This window comes from Calonectris borealis, chromosome 2 (assembly GCF_964195595.1).
Source record: "Calonectris borealis chromosome 2, bCalBor7.hap1.2, whole genome shotgun sequence".
Taxonomy (NCBI): domain Eukaryota; kingdom Metazoa; phylum Chordata; class Aves; order Procellariiformes; family Procellariidae; genus Calonectris; species Calonectris borealis.
The window spans coordinates 115,639,145-115,658,986 of record NC_134313.1 but is presented as its reverse complement, the minus strand read 5'-3'; the positions used below and the strand labels follow the sequence as shown (position 1 = coordinate 115,658,986).

The following is a 19,842-nucleotide window of genomic DNA, read 5'->3' as shown; positions in this document are numbered from 1 at the left end:
GAATGCTGAAGGCATCAGCAACTCGCTCACATTTCGAAATCTCAGTACGTCACAAACTGAGCCAGCTGGGGTTTGGTTTTCCTTTTTTTTGCTCATCTGTTTCAGGAGTTACAAATGCACAAAGCATTCAAACACCTACTGCCATCAATGCTCAGCTTCCAACACTGCATAAACAGGGGGTCAGACAGACGAAGGCGCACGGAAAGCTGTGTGCGGCGGCGGGATGCACTGCTTCCCTGGGGCCAGCTTCCCAGGCAGCAGTGGTGGCACACGGTGGTGGCACCTGCCACCTGGGAAGGCCAAAGGGCCTCTCGTGAGCCTTTCGTGGAGAGAAAAAAAAAATCCTATTACTGATAGTACTTTGAAGATGGACTGCAGTGGTCCGGCACAGGTGGCTATTGGCTGTAAAAGCAATCAAAGATCCAGGAAAAATTCTCATGTGCATTTCAGGGAATTTCTGCTTTCAGAGCAAAACTCTCATGAGTTTTATTCCATTTTTTTGACACACGGTTTACTCAGCAACTCCAAGCAAACACCTTGTGTTCAGAAACTCTTCTGCGTGCACTTCTGCACTTGCCAAAGCAAAGCGTGTGACAGAATCACACATAAGGAGGAAAAAGACATTCATGACAGAAAGAAATTAAGATGGCTTTACTCTTTTAACATAACAGCTCTGTTGCCAGAGCTTCACAGGTTTCTTCTGTTGTAAATAATTTCCAAACACAGGTGGAATGCAAGTAACAATGTGAATAACAGGAAGGACAAGTCAACGATAAATCAGCAGCAATAGCAACCATAGCGTGAAAATTATTGTTAATCATTACCTGATAGGAAAAATATTACAGAGAGGGAGATGCAGACTCAATACGAACTTGCTTAGCCAGACATTGTCATGAAACTAGCATCTATCTAACCTCTTGAATGCAATGATTGAAGAATATTGGATATCCAGTCCAATTATAAAGTGGAATAAAATTATTTTGTGTGTGTATTGCAAGGGTCTGTTTTAAAGGTGTCACAGGAACTGAAAGTTTTCCTTTACTTTTCAACACACAGATATTGCCCTAACAAACTGAATCAGCAAACATGAATGTCGTACATCATAAATTCTGCAGCTCCACAAATTGCTGTTTCACCGGTGAAGACCCTTGTCATCCCATCGCTTACATGAGCAAGCAAAACCACACACCTGAGTATGCTGACATGCATGCAGCCAAATGTGCATATAAAGATCTGGGGGAGCGGGGCGTCTGGACCTGTATTGTGATAATGAATCGATCGTTGATTCATTATCAGAAAACAAGCCTGAAAAGAGGTTGTTCCTTTCAAGGAACAACATAAAAAGAACTGGGGGGGGGGGGGGGGAAGTTTTCTTTGGCATTAGGAAGAGATTTCCTGTTCTATTCCATGATCTCACTAGTAAATGCTGTAGGCACACCCCACCCCCAAGCCCAGTGAGCCTGGCTTCAAACATCTTGGATTTGCTGCTTATTTTGTGAAAACAACTATTTCTATATAATTAATTAGAGCCTCCCGCCTCTTCCCTCTCCTCCCTGGATGGAACTATTTATAGATCATGAGCTCACCGATCCCAGCCGACACAGCAAATCTTTGAGTATAATGGGAGAGAAAGACAAAACCTTTTCTATTTACTGGATATTCCCAACATTCTTATTTTTTCTCCCTCTTTCTCTCTCATAAATGTTTCTCTTAACTGGCGAAAAGCTAGCACAGCAGATTTTTAAAGCACACTGTCTCAGAAGCTGAAGAAGCAGCAGAAATTGTTTGCTCAGCTCATGTAAGTGATTAAGCCCCAAAACAAGCTGCAGAACCGGTCAACAAAACCGATCATGTTTTTGCTTCTCCCATCTTTTAAGGGACCTGCAGGGCAGGTGGTGAAACTATAAGGAGAAAAGGAGATTTGGTGCCACCCTGAGAACTTTCACCTCCTTTGCTGCCACACTAACTCTCATTTTTAACAGACCAATTAGACTTACATCAGCTTTTACTGTACTATGCAAGCTAAATCTTTTTTTTCCCTAATTGCTGAGAACTGCTGAACTTAATTTCTTCAAGATACAGGAAATAATCCAGGGAACATCACCAAGATCCACCGTCCCCATAGAACTGTTAGGTCAGCTGTCCCTCGTTCATCGTGAGGTTGGCCACACTTCAACTACACTGTTTGGTCAAGCCTGTCTGTATGACTCTTTTCCATATGTGTCAATGTCTGGCTACACGAACTCTGCCAGGAGAGCAGGAGTAGCTTAACGGTCAGAATTCCACCTGCCCACACAACAACACTCATCCACTGGATCACCCTCGGGCATAACCTGGGTGATATTTATAACGTAAGGAATGCCCTTTAAATTTGGGCACAGTGGGCCATATGACTAAGTTGCGTAGAGCTTGTAATTTAGGATAAACTGATAAAGTGCCCCCCAAGTACAGGATGGTAGCCTATTTTACAGTGGTGGATGACCAGTGTCCCCAGTGGAGTTGTCCAGGTAATGGCTGGAGACACCAGACTTTCCCTGTGATGTCTTTACTATGTCTCATAAAAGTTTGGAATAGAGATGAGAGCCTTATTCTTGCTTCTACATCCTTTCCACAGACGGCGGTACAAAAGCAGTCACAGAGGAAAATAGTTCTCAGCAGAGCAAATATGTATTTTTTGGAATCTGGCTCTTAATGACAAGTTTGCGTTTCTGAGGCCACCCCTGCCCCCCTGCAGCAGCAGTTAGCATCTGAGAGGTGACATCATTGCTGACACCATCAGTCTGGGAACTCATGCTGGGGCTCTGGCCCCTGCAGCTCCCTCCATGCCCCAGGGAAGATACGTTAGCTCAGGCTTGGCACTCGCACCTCTTTTCTCAGAGCAGGGGGCTGCCGGTCCAGTCAGGATAACCTCAGGCTCCTGAAGGCCTCTCTAACTCCTGAACACAGCCCAAATCAAACGTTTTCCCAGGGCCAGAAAGCTCAAACTGCCTTTTCCCTCCCACCCCCACGAGCCTCTAACATTTCCTAGATCCCATTGGGGAGGAACCACCTGAGCTGAAAGGTTGCAAGAAGGAGGCCAGCAGTTACCTTGACTGCAGGCACTGGAAACTCCCCAAGGAAGCCTCTTGTCATGCCATTTTCCGGGCATTTTGCTATCCGAGGCTTTGGAGAAGCGTGCAAGGGCTTGAGAGTTTCCCCCAACTACTTTCTGCCAATGCTCCTCCTTGCTTTTAACACTTCTCTCGGGCTGGGGGCGGCTTTGGGATGGGATTTGCCTGCTTCCACGGAAGAAAGATCTGGGAAATGTTGGAGGAAGGTCAGTACCAGCCCCAAATTCAGTTCATTCATTTTCTACCAAAAAAGGAAGAGTGTTCTTTTCGTGGGAAGGATTCAGATTAAATCCTCTGTCCCTTGCAGTATTTAAGCAAAACCCATCTTGAGCAGGTTGTGGCAGGGAGCCCCGCTTGCACTTGGATCCCTTTCTGGTTTCTCCCTCTTGCAAATTGACCTTCTCTTTTGTCCTTCCTTCCTTTAAAGGATGCTAAGCAAGACAAGGTATTTCTAACAAAGCGACTTCATTTAAGACTATATGATGATCAGCTGTCTCTTGAAAGTGGCTTTCCTTGTTCGCTGTGTCAGAGAACCAAGAAAAGCGAGGACAAAAGGGCTGCCTGCTTGTAGGATGGGGCAGTTACTGTCACTCCACAATTAAAAAACTATTAAAAATGCAAAATAGCGAAGCATCAAGCTTGGAATACAGGACAGTTTCGCAAGCTTGACTTACCTACTGAATAGTTTAATGTAATTCACGTCTATCATTACTAAGAAATTACTACCTTTCTAAGCCTGTATGAATTCATGTTTAATAAAACCAAACAAAAGTCATTCCAGTGATCCAGTTTTCACCTGTCCTTTGTAATCCTCACTAAAGAATCAGGCTTATAACTTCTATTAAGACACAAGTGTCTTTCACATAACAAGTACTTTCTCTAGTGGAAAAATGTAATTATTGCTTGGAATAGAAAGAGAAAGAATTCCTTGCTTGGAACTCTCTGGCTAAAACAATAAACAGGCCCCTTTGCTCTTGCTCTTCTTTGCATGCAGCATTTCAAAACTATGTACAGTCACTGGGGAAAAAAGAAAGAAAGAAAGAAAGAAAAAAAAGCTAACATCAAACTTCATTTGACATCTACTGCTCATACTATTTTCCAGCTGAGGCAGACAGACAAAAGTATACCCGTTTCAAACTGGGATTAACTCATTGGCTTCACTCATGACTGTAACCTAATCATTTTTATTTTCTCCTCCATAAGCAGTTCAGATGAGAAATGTGAGAAAGGACGTCATGATTGTAACGGAGCTGGTAAGATATCACACTATGTCAGGTACCTTCACAGATATCTGACCTCGCAGATATTTCCAAAATATATGTTGCTCCTATTGCTGTACTCCTTGCCCTAAAAATACATATGGATAGATTTACAGCTGCTGCATTTAAAAAAAAAAAAAAAGACAGACAAAAATCAAAGGGGGTAATAATAAAGCGAAGACTTTTTTTTCCTATTGGATCAAAGAGCTGACACAACTGGAAACATCAATCATTCAACTTTCAGAAGTTCTGACTATTCCATCAATTCCACCGAAAATTTATTTTTGATAAAAAAAATAGACTGCTCTGCCTTAGTTGGCGAAGGATTAGGGACCTACAGGATCCCTCAGTCGACCCAGTGTTGTCAGAATTGTCTGTATTTTTGGTCTATTCATATTGTACCATTTTTTGAACAAATTCAGCTGCTTTCTTCCTTATACACACTCACACATGCATGCACACATACATTGTCTCATTCATTAGCAAGGCATAAGGCAAACTAAAACCAAACCTGTGTACTTGCAGCCAAGCAAAAGAAACCATTTCCTAGAGCCAAAATCAGTAACACACACATACACACTGCAAATGACCTGAACACAACCACTTTATAGCAGGTATTTTGTACCCCACAGGTTATTACTTGCAGTAGATACTACAGTTGAGGAGCCAAGTATGTTTGGAGGGTCTTTTCAGTAGATTTTTATACACACCATTTACTTTTGCATGAGTTTTTCAGCTTGATACTGCAAAGATGGCAACCATCACTTCTAATGTGAATTCTAATCACACAGATCATAAAATATTCTTATTTTTCAGGACCAGTGTCATGGGTTGCACAGATAAACTAAGCCGCAGCCCAAGGTGGGGCCCACTGCCCCTTCCCCCGTGCCCTTGAGGGTCCAACAGAGCTGGCTGACTGACAGATGCAGAGTCGTCACTGAGCAGGAGAAAGACCCTGGGTGTCCAGGCCTAGCAACAGGGGAGTGCTAGACGGGAGCAAACCGAGTCAGAGAGCCTGCACAAGGGACTTGGGTTCCTGCTGCCCACTCCTGCTGCCCACTTTTTGCAACACAAATCTAAACACATCTAAAATTCAGTGTCAGCAGGATCTAAATAAATCGGCGTGTAAAGGTACAAAAGCACATCCCTGTACTTACTTGTATCATTTATTCCCTTTCAGTAGGAACTGCTGGTTTTTCAAAGATTCCTTACGGTTCAGCACATGCATAGGCAACACATGATTATCTTCACAGCGACACAGAGAGCCTGACAGGAAGATGAATAAGCTCTCCATCCCAGTAACCTGCCTCCACAGTGGCCAAATTGAGTGCCTGGGGAAGGGTACGAGAGCAAGGCATACATACAGAGCTATTTTTCCCAAAATATTCTCCCTGCCTCCAAACGTTTTTGACCCAAAGATGTCCTGAGTCCAAGTTAGTTGCTGTGTATTCCCTAACCATCTGTGGATTCCTTGCCAATGAACTTGCTTACCTCCCCCACACTTTTTTAGCATTCACTTGATCTGGTGGCGAGCAGTGTCACAGCCTGACCAGACATGGTGTGAAGCACCCCTTTCTTTTGTTTGCTTCCTACCATAGACAGCAGGATAGCAGAAAAAATTCATTGCCCCCCCTACATCCACTCAGCTGATTTACTAGACACCTTCCCCAGCTGCTGTCTTAGGTAGCCACCTTGAAAAACAAATCTTTTGTTGCCATCACTTGAAATACTGTTTTTCATTTATTCCAAGAGATGTAGAGCTCTCCTTTTTAAAGGTACACAGTGTCATTTCCTGGCATGGTGCGGGCAACAGCCTTTTGCATCCAACAACAGGACGACGAGTAAACAGGAACAAAAATAACTGGGAAGCAAGCTGGGCTGCTGAACTCCCGCCATCCGCAAGGCAAATGGAAAACGGACTCGGCAACCTCCTCTCTGTTTAGAGCACTGGCCTGGATGCTCCCCTCCAGTGGGATCCCAGTGCTGACGTGCTGGCTGCAAGTGCCACAGCATCAGGAACAGTCCCTGAGATATTAATGCAGCCAAATACAAAACTGGAAACTCAGACTAAATCTAACCCAAACCCCATCTCTTCCATGTACTTGCACCTTATTTTAGAATTTGTAGCCTTATTGGTCTGGTCCAATGATTCTGCCAAGCAGCCAGAGGCTCATGCATAGATGTCCGCTGGACCATGAGCCAACTGTGACAGGAAATGTGCAGTGTTGGACACGCTCTGTGAGACATCCCAGCTTCAGCAGCCCACAGCGTCCGAGTGCTGGTCAGTGATTTGGAGCAGGACAGTTTGTTACTGAGCTGACTAAGCGGAGGAAGCTCTTGCTGTCCTAACACCACCAGGCCAGACAATCCTTCCCTTGGCTGAAGATCCCGTTGGATCTCTTCCGATAATGGAAGCGTGAACGCCAAGATCCTCCATGACCTCCAGAAGCCACAACTCCTTACCGAGAACTCTGATGGCTCCACGAATGCTTTCCGAAAGTGCCCTTGGGGGCATCGCCCAAATCACCCCCTCGCTGTACCTGAGCCGGGGCAGCGTCGCCTCCAACTGGCACCTGCTCCTGTCCCGGGGAATCACCTGCATAATCCTTGCAAAAGAGACACTTAAAAAAGGTTGAACATGATATACATTTGTTTCCTCTCTGCATCCCTTGATTACAAGTCCCATCTAAAAAAGAAACGTGCAAAAGGTAACCTGGTGCACAACTGCCAGTCTTACAAATCATGCATTGCCACAATATTTTCCAAGTAAGAGCAAAGATTTCATGAAAACTGGAGACTCAGATGCAGAAAGGGGAAAATCCATGATCCACACATACCAAAGCATTACAAAACAGTGCCTACTTACTAATGAACTATCAGTTTGCAAACCAAGATAAAACTTTTGCTCATAAAAATGTGAAGACGCAGCCTTTGAAAACACTACACTGGCTAGTACATACACTAATATACTACTAAGCCTAAGGCAACTTCCACATACTTGCCATGTTCTTCAAGTTCCATATACAAAACCATAGCAAAACCTGGAGGAAAATAAAGACTAAGGGAAAAATCAGTTTTCCTGACTGTATAGTGATATATTTAAAAAGCAACCATAAAAACTATCACACAAAAAATTGCTATGACATACATTCAGCTAAATTCAGCAGTAATCTAGACTGTGCTATTCCTAAAAAAGGCTTTTATCTACAAAACTGCAGAAATTTTGTAGGATTAAATGCTTAAATGTGATTGTCCAGAAAAGAAAATTAGGTCCAAAAAAAGCATGTCCAGAATTACAGACTGCATGTTCCTATATTCTTCATACCATTATATGTATAACCAAGCTACATACACTGTTGTAATCTGCCTGCAGTGCATTGCATTTGATTATACCTTTATTTCAAAAAAATTGTGGATGAACATGTATCTTTTTACGGGTTGGATTACTCCCTCATGATCAGTGCATAGAGATATTAAGATGAGCTTAATAACAGCAGTGCATTCTCATGCTTATGAGTCTATGCTCTCCAATAACCCATGAAAAAAATCAGAGACAGGGAAGCCACTGGAAGGAAAAAGGGCTCTGGGGTAAGCTTTCCTTCATCTCACTTACACATGTAGATGTATGTATATATGTGCTCACACACATATATCTCACACTACTAAATCATGGTTGCATGGCAACATTAACAGGGGAATTGTTTTTTTAATTATTACAGATAACCCATGGGTTATACACATTATTATTCTATAATAACAAAAACATCTCTTCAAAATGTGCTTCTCTTAAAATTAAAAGCAGAAAAAAAAAAAGCATCAGAAATCAAATAAATGAACAAGCATTCATTTCCTAGTGGTATTTCTGAAAGCACAGACAATATATGCCCACATATACTGTAAGACAACCTTCTGTGTGTAAGTCATCAATTATACTGAATATTGGCATATTCAACTGCAGTACAGCTATTCACTCTTAGTGTTATAATGAAAAGCTTAAATTCATAACAAGTTCAGGAAATAAATTCAAATGTCATCAACTACACATTGTTCAATGAAAAAGCAAATGGAAAACCTCACAAATAATAATAATAATAATAATAAAAAATTAAAACCAAACTGGATGAGGAAACACAATCAATAAAATCAAGCCTTACCCCCCCTCCCCTTTCTTCTCTGGTGGTAATTTTCAAGTGTAAAGAATAATATTAAGGTAATAACAATAATAATGAGTTTGGCACTAGGTATTTTCCTGGAATTAATAAACCTTAGCTCAATCTACAATCCCCAACAACCAAAGCCAAATGTGAAACCCCAGGAAATGCCTTTTGAAAACACACACAGGTTTGGGGGTTTTGGTGTTTCTCTTTCAGAAACTCAAATGCAAGGCGCATCAGGGCTTTTTCCACAGAAAGACCTGATGACATGATAAACACTCCATAACATAGGGACACTGCTGAAACGCAAAGGTATAATCCATTACCTACTGCACTGGGATATTGAAACAGGTTTTTTTAATATATATATTTTCTTTTTTTAAAACAAAAGCTTAGCAGTTCACTTGTAAGGCTTTACTTTAAGAGGTGCCGCTCTACTTTACAGAGTAGCTTTTTCGTGCGCTCCTCCTTTTTCCCTTGCTAAGTGGAAATCACAGCGTTACTATTCTGCAGATGGTTACGGCCAAAAGCCAAGCACAGGTTTTCTGGCCTCCTCCCAAAGGCAGGCTGCGAAAGTGCTGCCGGCTGGGAACGCGCCTGGCTCGGCATCCCCTGCAGCCTGCCTGGGCGGGGGGTCCGCTGAGACAGCCCGGAGAGGGGGTCCCCCGCTCACCCCCAGAGCCTGCAACGGAGCCAGCTGAAACGCTTCTCGCTCTTCCTCCCCGCCTTGCTCAACGCCTCTGGTTTTGATGAAACACCACAGGAAGCTCCCTCTCTGAAAAAAAACAGATCTGGGACCCGAAGGCCTCCTTTGGAGCCCGGGGTTAACGTGGCTGCTTCTGCTGATGGGAACGCAGACTGATGTCAGCTGAACCCAGGGTTACGGCGCTGACTGTCAGCTGCTCTGGGAGGAGGGAGCCTGCCCCACCTAGTTCCCTAGAAGAAATCAAGGCTCTAACGAGAGCTTTTCCACCATGTTTTTGGAGGAAGGGAAAGAGCAAAGAGTGAACAAGAAAGAGGGAGAGGTAACAGAAAGGGAAAAAAAGGCTGTGACTTTCTTTTCACACCAGAAGAACCCAGGGAGTTCGCAAGAGAGTCAGAAAATCCGAGGGCCCCAGTGTCAAACCCAAGGAAAGGAAAGCTTGTGATTTCTTAAGCAGCACTGGCCCCTCAGATTTTCAGCTAAAAGCTCTTCACACCCTTACTCATCTTTTTGACTGTGCAGATGGGGTTTTTTTAAGTCTTTCTACAGACAAAACTGCTGTTGACTTCAGAGAGGCTACGCCTGAAGTATGGCTGCAGGATCACGCCTTGTGCTTAATCAGATTAATTAAAGAGGGTTTCATTTTTATTTATAGATCCTATCAGCATCACAGGAGAAATCTGAACAACTAGGTGAAAGAGAGCAATTGCCACCACTTCCAGCCACACAGCACCGCGACTACATCATCCCACAGGACTAAGCAACGTAAATACATATATATACACGTATACATGTATATTACACATATAATGTAAATATATATATTTGTTTATATATAGTGTAAACATATATATATTTGTTTACAATTCTATTGGATTTTCCACTTGGGGTGTCATTTATCTTCTGGCACATCTTGAGCCGCCTGTCTTAAAAGTGACCACTACAAGAAACTCCTGCAAGAACAGAATTGACCTTTCATACCAGAAACTCAATAAACTTTAAGCTTCAAGTTACAGCAAAAACAAACCCTCATTTCTTGCTGTAATGAAAGCCACTGAAAGCCGTGCAAATCAATTCTTACTTAAGTCTTTTGCAGAGGATGTCAAAGTTCGGACAATTTTAAGCCTCATCCTAAGAACACAGGAGACAAATCGTGTCCCATAGATTTCTCACCTCGAACATTGACAAGTCTCTCTCCACTGAGTTTAAGAGCAAAATATGATAATGAAAGGAGACACTGGGACACAGGAAAGTCACTGGTGATCTTTCCGTAGAGACAGCATAGCCTTTAAATAAGAACATCCAAGATCTAGCGTATTGAGCTTGCTGTATACTGGGCTCTACGCTCTGCAAAGATTTCTTCCCTTCCTCCTAGCAATGCAGTTTATCAAGGTAACAGTCTAGATTGGGGTGGCTGGATCTCAGCAACTGAGGCAGCTGAGTCCCTTTTCCAAAGCCCTCTCCCATGGCCAGCACTGATGTGACCATAGCAGTGGCTCCTGGCTCTGTGCAGGTCCTGAAGACATGCAGGGGAAAGCAGCTCAGCCGGTGAGCTATGGGCCACACAGGGACCTAAACGGGATGGGCAGCTACTGCCTGCGGCCCAGGGAGCCCTTCTCCACCCCCTCGAGGAAGCCTCATAATTTCAGTGCTTCGGACCTCCTTTCCTCTCCCTCACCTGGATAGAAACCAGGACCTCTGCTGGTGCCCAGCCATGGTGAAACCCCTCCATGGATGATACACCAGCAGGTAGGTCAGGATTCACTGTAAACGGGTTTTGCTATAGCACAGGCTGCCTTCTAGCCTCTACAAAAAGTACATCTCACATGACTGTATTCATCCACACAACTGTTCTTCCTTCAGAAAACCATTCTCAAGGGAAGAGCAGGGCTAGGCAGTCAAACAAAACCTCCCTTAATAATCTGAGCCATACAAAGCATCCCAGGCTATTCCTCAAAACCACTATGTATACATATGTAAACAGTCGAATTAAGAGTCAAGATGAGCTACTTCCAGGACAAACGCTTTCCACATCATGTAATGCACCCAGAGCACAGCCCCACCTGATCAGCATAAAACTTCTCAATGTATCTGGTCACATATGTTATTCCAGGACCGTCAAGTCCTTAAAGACAGAGGTGTTTGGTAATAGCTTACTAATTGCCAGCTGGTTAAAAACAACCAACCAACTTCCCCCTTCCCAAATCCTTACAAAAATTTATACCACTTTTTTGTATTGCAAAATAAATTTTTGCTCTGCCTAACCCCAAAATAAACAGGCATATCATCAAAAGTCCTGTCTTCTTGAAGCTGAAGTTTCTGCTGCTTTCTGTGGAAGTGCTTGGGGTGATCCCCCACTGCAACTCATTGTTTCCCTGCAAGTAGCTTAAGATTGCAAAAACTTGGATTTTTAAAGCTAGTTTGGAGTTAGCTGCATTCGGTTTTGCAAGGCCGGAGTCATTTAGGCTTTTGGAACCTTATATGCTATCAACCTTCAATGAGATTTCTAAGTGTTAAGCTGCTCCTGAAAACGGGATTTAAGAATCAAACTCACATAGGCTCTTCCAACACTGAGCAGAACAAGATCTAAAGTCCTGCAAAATCATGGCTTTGAATCATTTATTCCAATCGGGACTTTGCCAAAAGACATTAGGGATTTTTCATTCTATTCATCAAGTTAATTTGTTGGGAAAAATAACAAAGACTTCTTTCAGATATACATGATAAATCAGAGTATAGGAGAAAAATTTACAAGATTCTGATCAGTACTAATTACACAACTAAACCCAGTCTCCAATGCCCATTCCCAGAATGTGGGAGTGATACATGAATCCCAAGTGGAAAGTTTAGATCAAAAGTCTAGCCTTCAATTCCTACCTGCTAAGGGTAGCGGAATATTAGATGGCTCTAACAGCCTCTGGCCTGAAAAAGGTGCTGCTCCTTACTTATCCCTAGGGAAGCATAAAAGTTGAGGTTTTCATCGAGCATTCACAGAAAAAGAAAATTAAAAGAAACAATGAAGTCAGATAGCTTGAACTGCATGGTTTTTTTCTTCCCAATTAAGAAATTGGACAATTTTACTCCAAGGATGCAAAACGTTTTGGTGCACTCTGGAGCAAAAGTTAAGCATTAGATTTGCAAAAATGAAGAGGCAGCATGCGGCATGGTTACTGCCACACTACTCATATTCCCAAACCCTGGCCATAAAAGCTCTCCTGGCAAAAGGGTTCAAACCCCCTTACATAAGTGATATACGGTTTGGGAAATCTTCCAGGCACACTTGTATCGGCACAAGGGGTCACAGCTTCCACGCTACTTGGCATCACTCCCCTCTGACCCTCTGGCAGAGTGGTTTACAGGAGCAAGTCCAACTCACTCCACGCAAAATCAGCTGGATTAAATCAAACCACTAATTTAAAAAGTTTCTGCTAACCAGCTGGATGTGAATTGAGACTGATCACATTAACTTGTCTGCCAGCAGATCCAAAGGGGCAGTAACTGCTGGAAAAAGAGACATAATGAGTACTCAGGACCCAAATTTTCTTCCAATGGCACAGCTGGATCCAAAAGAGGGCACGTGTCTTTGACTTTTGTGCCCTATCAGTATCCTGCCCCTGCCAGCCTTAAGAGTCTTAGAAAGTATGAGCCGTATGGGAAACTGGTGTAAGAGAATTTCCAATTTGGAAAAAATTAAACTCTGCCTGCATCTGCGGCTCTTCTGGGCAATCCTAGTCAAGAGACGCCAGCAAGCGCTCTGGGAGAGAGGAAGAAAGAGTTCGTATCCAAATTGCATGACCTCCCTGCTAACCCAGAAAGAGACGGTACCGCATTACTCGTCAGAAGAAAAACTCCAGAGCCCGTAGCAGCATGACTCCGGTTACCGGCAATATTCATGCTCAACACCAAAGTTTCAGTTACACACTCATGATGGAATCATGCAAAATTACTGCGCCTGAGGAAACCATAACCTCACTGTTCACCCTGCCCTGGCCCAGCCCCGCTAACTTCACTCAGCTGTTGCTTGCGAAAGCTGCTGTGAGAAGCAGCAGGAATGTTACACACAGCTGGCCTTGGATGCTGGGAGCCTGTCTGAAATTTAGGAACAATCCACGGCTGGAAATGACGGTCAGCAATGGGATTTCCTGACCTACTCTCTCCGTAACCAGCGCTGAAATGGGGTTAGCTGATAGATTCCCGCCAGCCCTTGCAGAGCAGTGAAAGATTAATGCTATACATATTGGGTTATTGCTGTTGTGTTTACTATTATTATATACTACTACTACTATAAAATCTCATGCCACAGCTGAGGTGATTTAATAAAGATATAGCTCTGCCCTACACCACGTTAACTACCACTGCCAGCAAGCTTACAGTGCTTTTTCTGCAACTGTACTGAAAATACCCCTCTGCGCTGAACAGCGGCTAACGAACTGTTAGCAAAGTGCCTATTGCTGACAAGCATTTTCAGCAAAACATCACAAGCCAGGAGGCAATTCCAATAGATGTGAAATGGTGTAGAAATTAGCAGCAATAGTTTTTTATTCTTCTTCCAGACTCAGCACACAGCAGCACTCTGCATTCTTCTATAGGAAAGTGGTATCACCTCTGTTAAGTGGATTTTTCAGACTCTGAAATAGGATGCTTTCCTGAAGCTGAATTAAGATTATGGGACAATAAACTTTAACATTTAAAAAAAAAAAAAAATTACTCTACACAGAAGAGGGGACCAAGATTTCTTTGTCAACATAGTAAAGAAAAAAATCTAAGCGGACAGGTGAGGTGTCTTTCTCCCTCTCTCTTTTTTTCTTTTTTAAAGGGAACATGATTAAATCTTTCTGTATTTCAAAAGGAACATTTTTCTTAGTGGACACATTTTGAAATTCTCTGCAGTGCAGTACTTCCATGCACCTGTAAAACAACCCGCTCTCACAGAGTGAGAGCTTGAAAATTTGCACAGGAGTTGTATCAATGTCCAATCTTCACCAATCTCTCAAACACACACCCAGCTTCAGCTCAGCCCTGAAAGGACTTTTTCATATCAGCCTAATGTTTTTTTTTGTTTTAAATAAGCAATGTGAGTTGTAATTGGCCTATAAAATCTCATCTCAAACAGTTTAACCCCACGAAATTTAGGAGTTGAAAAATAAGGTTCATAACAAAAGTGTTGACATGCCCAATACGAGGCACAATAACTGGCATAACTGTAAAGCAGTAAATGTAAACATAAAGGAAAAGAATATGCACACTAAGCTACTGGAGACGAAACCCACAGCTGTATCCTAAGTCTTCAGGAATTTCACCAGTTAACAAATTTGGTATTTTATAGTTACATGCCCATTTCCCCAGAAAAGTCCCCCTGTATTTAAAAAGGGTGAAGGGATGCTTTGAGTGCAGGACAGTGACACCTTGGTGAAGAGAGCCCTTTCAAAGGGCAGTAGTGGTCAGAGAGTTAAAAGTGCTACAGGGAGCGCAGGCAGGAATGAGAGGTCAGGCAGTGCCACATACTGTGCCTCTCAAGAGAAGGACTGTCTGTCAGGAGCTACGGAAAGAAAACACTGGGCTTCGTCCAAGGAGATGAGGAGGACTGGCTGCAGCACAACAGGAAAATCAGACAGTGGAGCCTCCTAAATATCAGTCGGCGAATGTTTTTTCACCTCGCAGAGATGCGGCAAAGCCTCGCCAGGTATCACAGAATCATAGAATACCAGGTTGGAAGGTACCTCAAGGATCATCTGGTCCAACCTTTCTTGGCAAAAGCACAGTCTAGGCAAGATGGCCCAGCACCCTGTCCAGCCGAATCTTAAAAGTGTCCAGTGCTGCGGAATCCACCACTTCCCTGGAGAGATTATTCCAATGGCTGATTGTTCTCAAGGTTGTGTCTCTATCCACCATGTCTCATGAAATCTCAGTCTCTAGAAAGGAAAGAGGGGCTAGCTCCACTCAGACACTTCAGGGAACGCTACCGTCATCATCCCTGAGCTAGGTCACCCCGTTTCTTTTGTGGCATTTTGTCTTAATAACTGTTGGGAAAAACAGCATTAAACTTTTGCACTGTCAGGGCTCATTGTAACCAATCTATAGAAAGAAACAAAACCGCACTGAATCCGCTAGAAATGTCCCCATTGGGGGCACAGGGAAAACACACGGGGGACTCACAGCATCTTGAAAGGACTCCAGAGACAGATTACGAAAGCCCACCACGCGATCATCGTTCTCAGAGTCACCTTGCAGAAAAAGGATCAAGTAACCACATGGAAGAGACTGTTCTCTTCCATTTTAGCGTTATTCATTAAAAGGCAGTTGCTGCTGAAAGTTTCCCACAACAAGAAGCTCTTTTGATTCCAAAATTGCTCCACTAAGGGAAATCTTAGGAGTCGTCATTTTTATTCTGGCTTTATGTTCTGGATTTTTGCCTGGGCAATGTTCAACCAAGAAAAAAAATCTATTTAAAGTACATGCCCAGTACACATTAAGCATAGATGTCAAGGGATGGGAGTAGATTATGAAACATTGAGGTTGTGATATTTTACCAAAAAATAATTGTTCAAAGAGCTTAGAGAAAACATAACACTGTAATTGAGGCTCTGAGGTCATAATCCAGTTTCCCAACTGGACAAATGGTGAGGCCAACAATACATTAGGTTGTCCTAAAGCAAAAGCTGACTGAGAGGAAGTAAAATAGCCCAAAATAACCCTGTGACTCAGTTTTTCAAAACTGTTACTAAAATAATTAACAAAAAAACCACCAAACCCTGTCAAATCAATCACAAGAACAGTGGAACAGCAGAAATAATAGGCTATACCCTGATCCTGTTTGCAAGACCTAAGGAAGAAGGAAGCCTACATGCTTCCTTGATGTGTGCTGGGGTTTTTTTGTTGTTTGTTTGGGGTTTTTTTGTTGTTGTTTTTTGGATTTTTTTTGGGGGGTGTGTGTGTTTTTTTTAAATAAATGCCAGCTTCTATTAGCAGAGGACACACTGAGTAGTGAGATAACCCTACAACAATGTCATCTGCTTCCAGAAACTGCTCCTTCTAGGCAGCATTCAGCACAGATGTTTCAAGTCTGCTATAGACCCAGGCTCAAGGTAAAATACCAAGGGAAACAGCACATCATCTTCAGCTTGTTCCCTCACAGTGTTGGCCAAGAAGAACAACGAATGCAATTGGTGTTCCAGTTAATCCGTACGTGTAAAATATTCAACATGTAAGCACAGAAGAAAAAAACCAACCACAACCTTTTAAAAGAACATGCATCAAGCTTTGTTTCTTTTCCAGTGCAAAGGAATGGAAACCCTCCCACTGACTTCAGTGGGAGCTGGGCCAGACCCTGAAAGTCTTCACATAAAACTTCCATTAAGGAGAAGTTGCGTATTGGCGTAAGGCATTTCTATTTTATCTCCTGCTTTTTTCCTCTTGATACACTGCAGCACATAATGTCTGAAAATGAAACTCATAATACAAAGACAACTTTCTGAGGCTTGCAAGTGTATTAAACATAATAGTCAAAACTGAACACTACGAGAATTAACATGTATAAGAAATTATCATATTTTGTTTTATTATGTAATGACTTAATTTAAGAGGTTTATAATAACCAAAATCTATCATAAAACATGGCAAATAATGGCAAAATGTCATTGGTTCAATGGACCGAGTTAATCCCATACTTTGCAACAGTTGTACCACTGTTTTTAATATTGCTCTTATGGCTTACAAAGCAAAGCAAAGCTCTAGCAGAGAGACAAATGACTGTGAAAAGCAGGAACAAGCAGACAGAATGTTGTTACAATTGTACAGATCCCATTTTGCACAATTATTTTCACATTACTTACACTCAGACAGCTTTCACAGCCGTCAGTTTGCAAAAAGCTCAATTCAGTGTTTGTATTTCAACAACTTTATCTCTAAATGAATTCCTACTAATGAAAACATCCAAGTATTTCAATCTAAATACAAAGAGACTAAAACTCAAAATATTCACCTGACTCCATGTGGGTGAAATTAAAAGCACTTTTGAGTTCTTGGATCTAGTGATGTGCCCTGGCCACAACCCAAACTTGCACCAGGTCGTGAGCAAAGAACAGCCTTGTGTTTTCGTTTCAACGAGGAGAAAACCTAGGAGCCCAGGTCAGGAAATGACCGGTGCAGCATGGCACCACTCAAGCTAGAGGCACCCTTTGTATTTCAGCACCATTTAGTACCCTACTGGTTTCCAAACCAGTCTCCCTCTACCTCTTAATACCTCAACCAAACAGTCTTTCTCTTTCATTAGTGCATGCCAAATAACAGTGCTGTGTCTTCTACAGAAACACAAAGGGTATAATTTACACAGATCAAACCCACAAAAGAAAAAACTCAGCAAAGAGCCTGGAAGAAATTCAAGCCCAGCATAATCAGAAATAACTTCCAAATGTCTCAGCAGTGGACCAGGCCACTCCCTGTCCCTACATCTCACAATTAAATTGACTTAAAGTTAAGAGACTTGCTCACAGTGAGATTGACCTTTCTTACCTTTTGCCACATTTTGATGAAGAAGAGCTCCCCAGAAAAATTGAAGAAAACATTGGTGTCGTAGGCATCATCCCCAACGTTAGAGATGGAAATGTTAAGTGAGATGTTCCTCACCGCTCCCAGGGCCAGGTAGGCAGTTCTGTCATCAACACTGTAGGCAGAAACAGTTACACCGGTTTAACTCTGGGCAACACACTCTGGTCCTTCTTTCTTCCTGCTACGGAAGTGTCACAACTCAACTGCTTAAAAACTCAGCAGTCGGTAATTCAGGAATGTGCTCTACGGCCAATGCATGGTGCAGGGGGCCGTACTGGGAATGAGCCGCTCCTGAGTCCTGGTTTTGACACTACCTTTTGTGACTGTAAGGAAACCCCATGATCCTCATGTGGAACTATTTCATGTGACTTATTGTTAATACAGTTTTAGTGAGAATAAAATAGTTGAAGACTATAAAGTAATTGGTCAGGGGAAATGCAACAAATGCAAGATATTATGCCCACATTCAAATACACAAGCTATTTCAGTTTGTCTCTCAATAATTCAAACTTATTTTAACATTCTAGTAACTTTCTGAAAAATTTTCGTAGAGTTATGCTATGAATAGAAAAAATGGAAAAGAGGGTCAAATAAAATCCAGAAACTGGTGTAAGTGGAAAAACGTATGGTAATTACAACAGATGTCCATTGAATGTGACTAATCTTTCTTCAGGTGTTTATGCTGGGCCTAACACGATGGAGTCATCTTCTATAAGTGGAATACCAAGGGAATGGATAAATTAAAATAACAGCTATATATAATGAATCAATACACTATTGTAAAATGGCATCACAGATTACGAACAAACACAGACATGCACACATAGAGGCAAATATAAATATTCATACACATACATTTATTATTTGATATTTAATCATACTAGGCTGTCCAGAAAATGAGCTAAGAAGTAGGAATAAAGGCTAGAGAAGAAAGAAATCACAAGAAAATATAATATCAATGCACAGATCTGCAGGTCTAGGAACTAAAAGTACAGTAAAAGATAATATGAAATATACCAGGTATAAATGTAAAAATAAGCAAAAATAGCCAAAATAACAAATTGGCTACACTTATCATAACTGGAATCTAAGACCATTCATACATCCTGGAGAAACAGAGACAGTGTCACAGAGAAAACACTGAGTAGCTGGTCAGAAAAGGGCAGAGACCTCCAGCCACACAGCAGGGAGATGCTCTCAATTCTTTCCTCTAAGGGACAGCCAGCCCAAAAGTAAGAAGGAACCACCTCTGAGGAAACGTACCCTCGCTCCACCCACCCTGCTAGACGCTGTTGCACAACGCACGTGCACGCAGCAGCACGCAAGGGCATGGAGAAATCCGTAGCCAACCAAGCCACCTTTCATTCACCCCATTTCCATGAAGGAATGCCTGTGCTGGGGACGTACACATTGGCACACGCTGCTCCTCTGCATATCAGCAACTCTTTGAAAATGGCTGGGGTGCAGGATGTGAGCTGTGTTTAAAGGCAGCCTGTCCCTCCATCGCCGCCAGCCCTCCCCTGCCAGCCTTGCTCACGGTACTGCAGCCAGAGCACCTGCATAAAAGCAGAGTTTCTGAGAACGTGGTGCTTATAAACCCTTCAGCATCTTCTGCCAACCACAGCCATACCAGACCTCCAAAGGCAGAGCTTGCTGGGCTCCGTCTCCCTTCGTTTGCCAAGAAGTTTCTAGACATGGGTTTCTGAAGTACGTACCGAAGCAGCCAGGGGCTCTGGTGAGTGAGAGGTTTGGAGGAAGATGGTCTAGACTCAGGCTTTAAAGCTGATGGCTGTGGATTGTGAGTGTAACAGTTCCATGTAATACAGACAATATTTATAGCATATTTGTTTCCTGTACTTACTTCATTTATTAAGCCCAAAATTATGGCTTACAGCTCAATGACAGCTTCTTACGAGGCAGACATAAGTCTCCAGGAAATGTGCCTTTCTCACCCTTACAATCAACTGCAGACACCAACCAATCCTACTGATAATTGGACACTTTGCTTTCTAAACATTATAGTTTATTCTCATAGTTTATTCTCTCTCAACTATCAGTGCAAAGGAACA

At 42.6% G+C, this 19,842-nt stretch overlaps 1 protein-coding gene across 1 annotated transcript in view; it reads right to left on the bottom strand.

Moving 5' to 3' along the window:
- ITGA9 (integrin subunit alpha 9) overlaps positions 1 to 19,842 on the bottom strand; it is a 230,823-nt gene that overhangs the window by 65,991 nt on the left and 144,990 nt on the right. Inside the window, exon 18 of the mRNA XM_075143035.1 lies at positions 17,738 to 17,888. Coding sequence (XP_074999136.1) covers positions 17,738 to 17,888 — 151 coding nt within the window. The remainder of the gene's footprint in view (positions 1 to 17,737; positions 17,889 to 19,842) is intronic.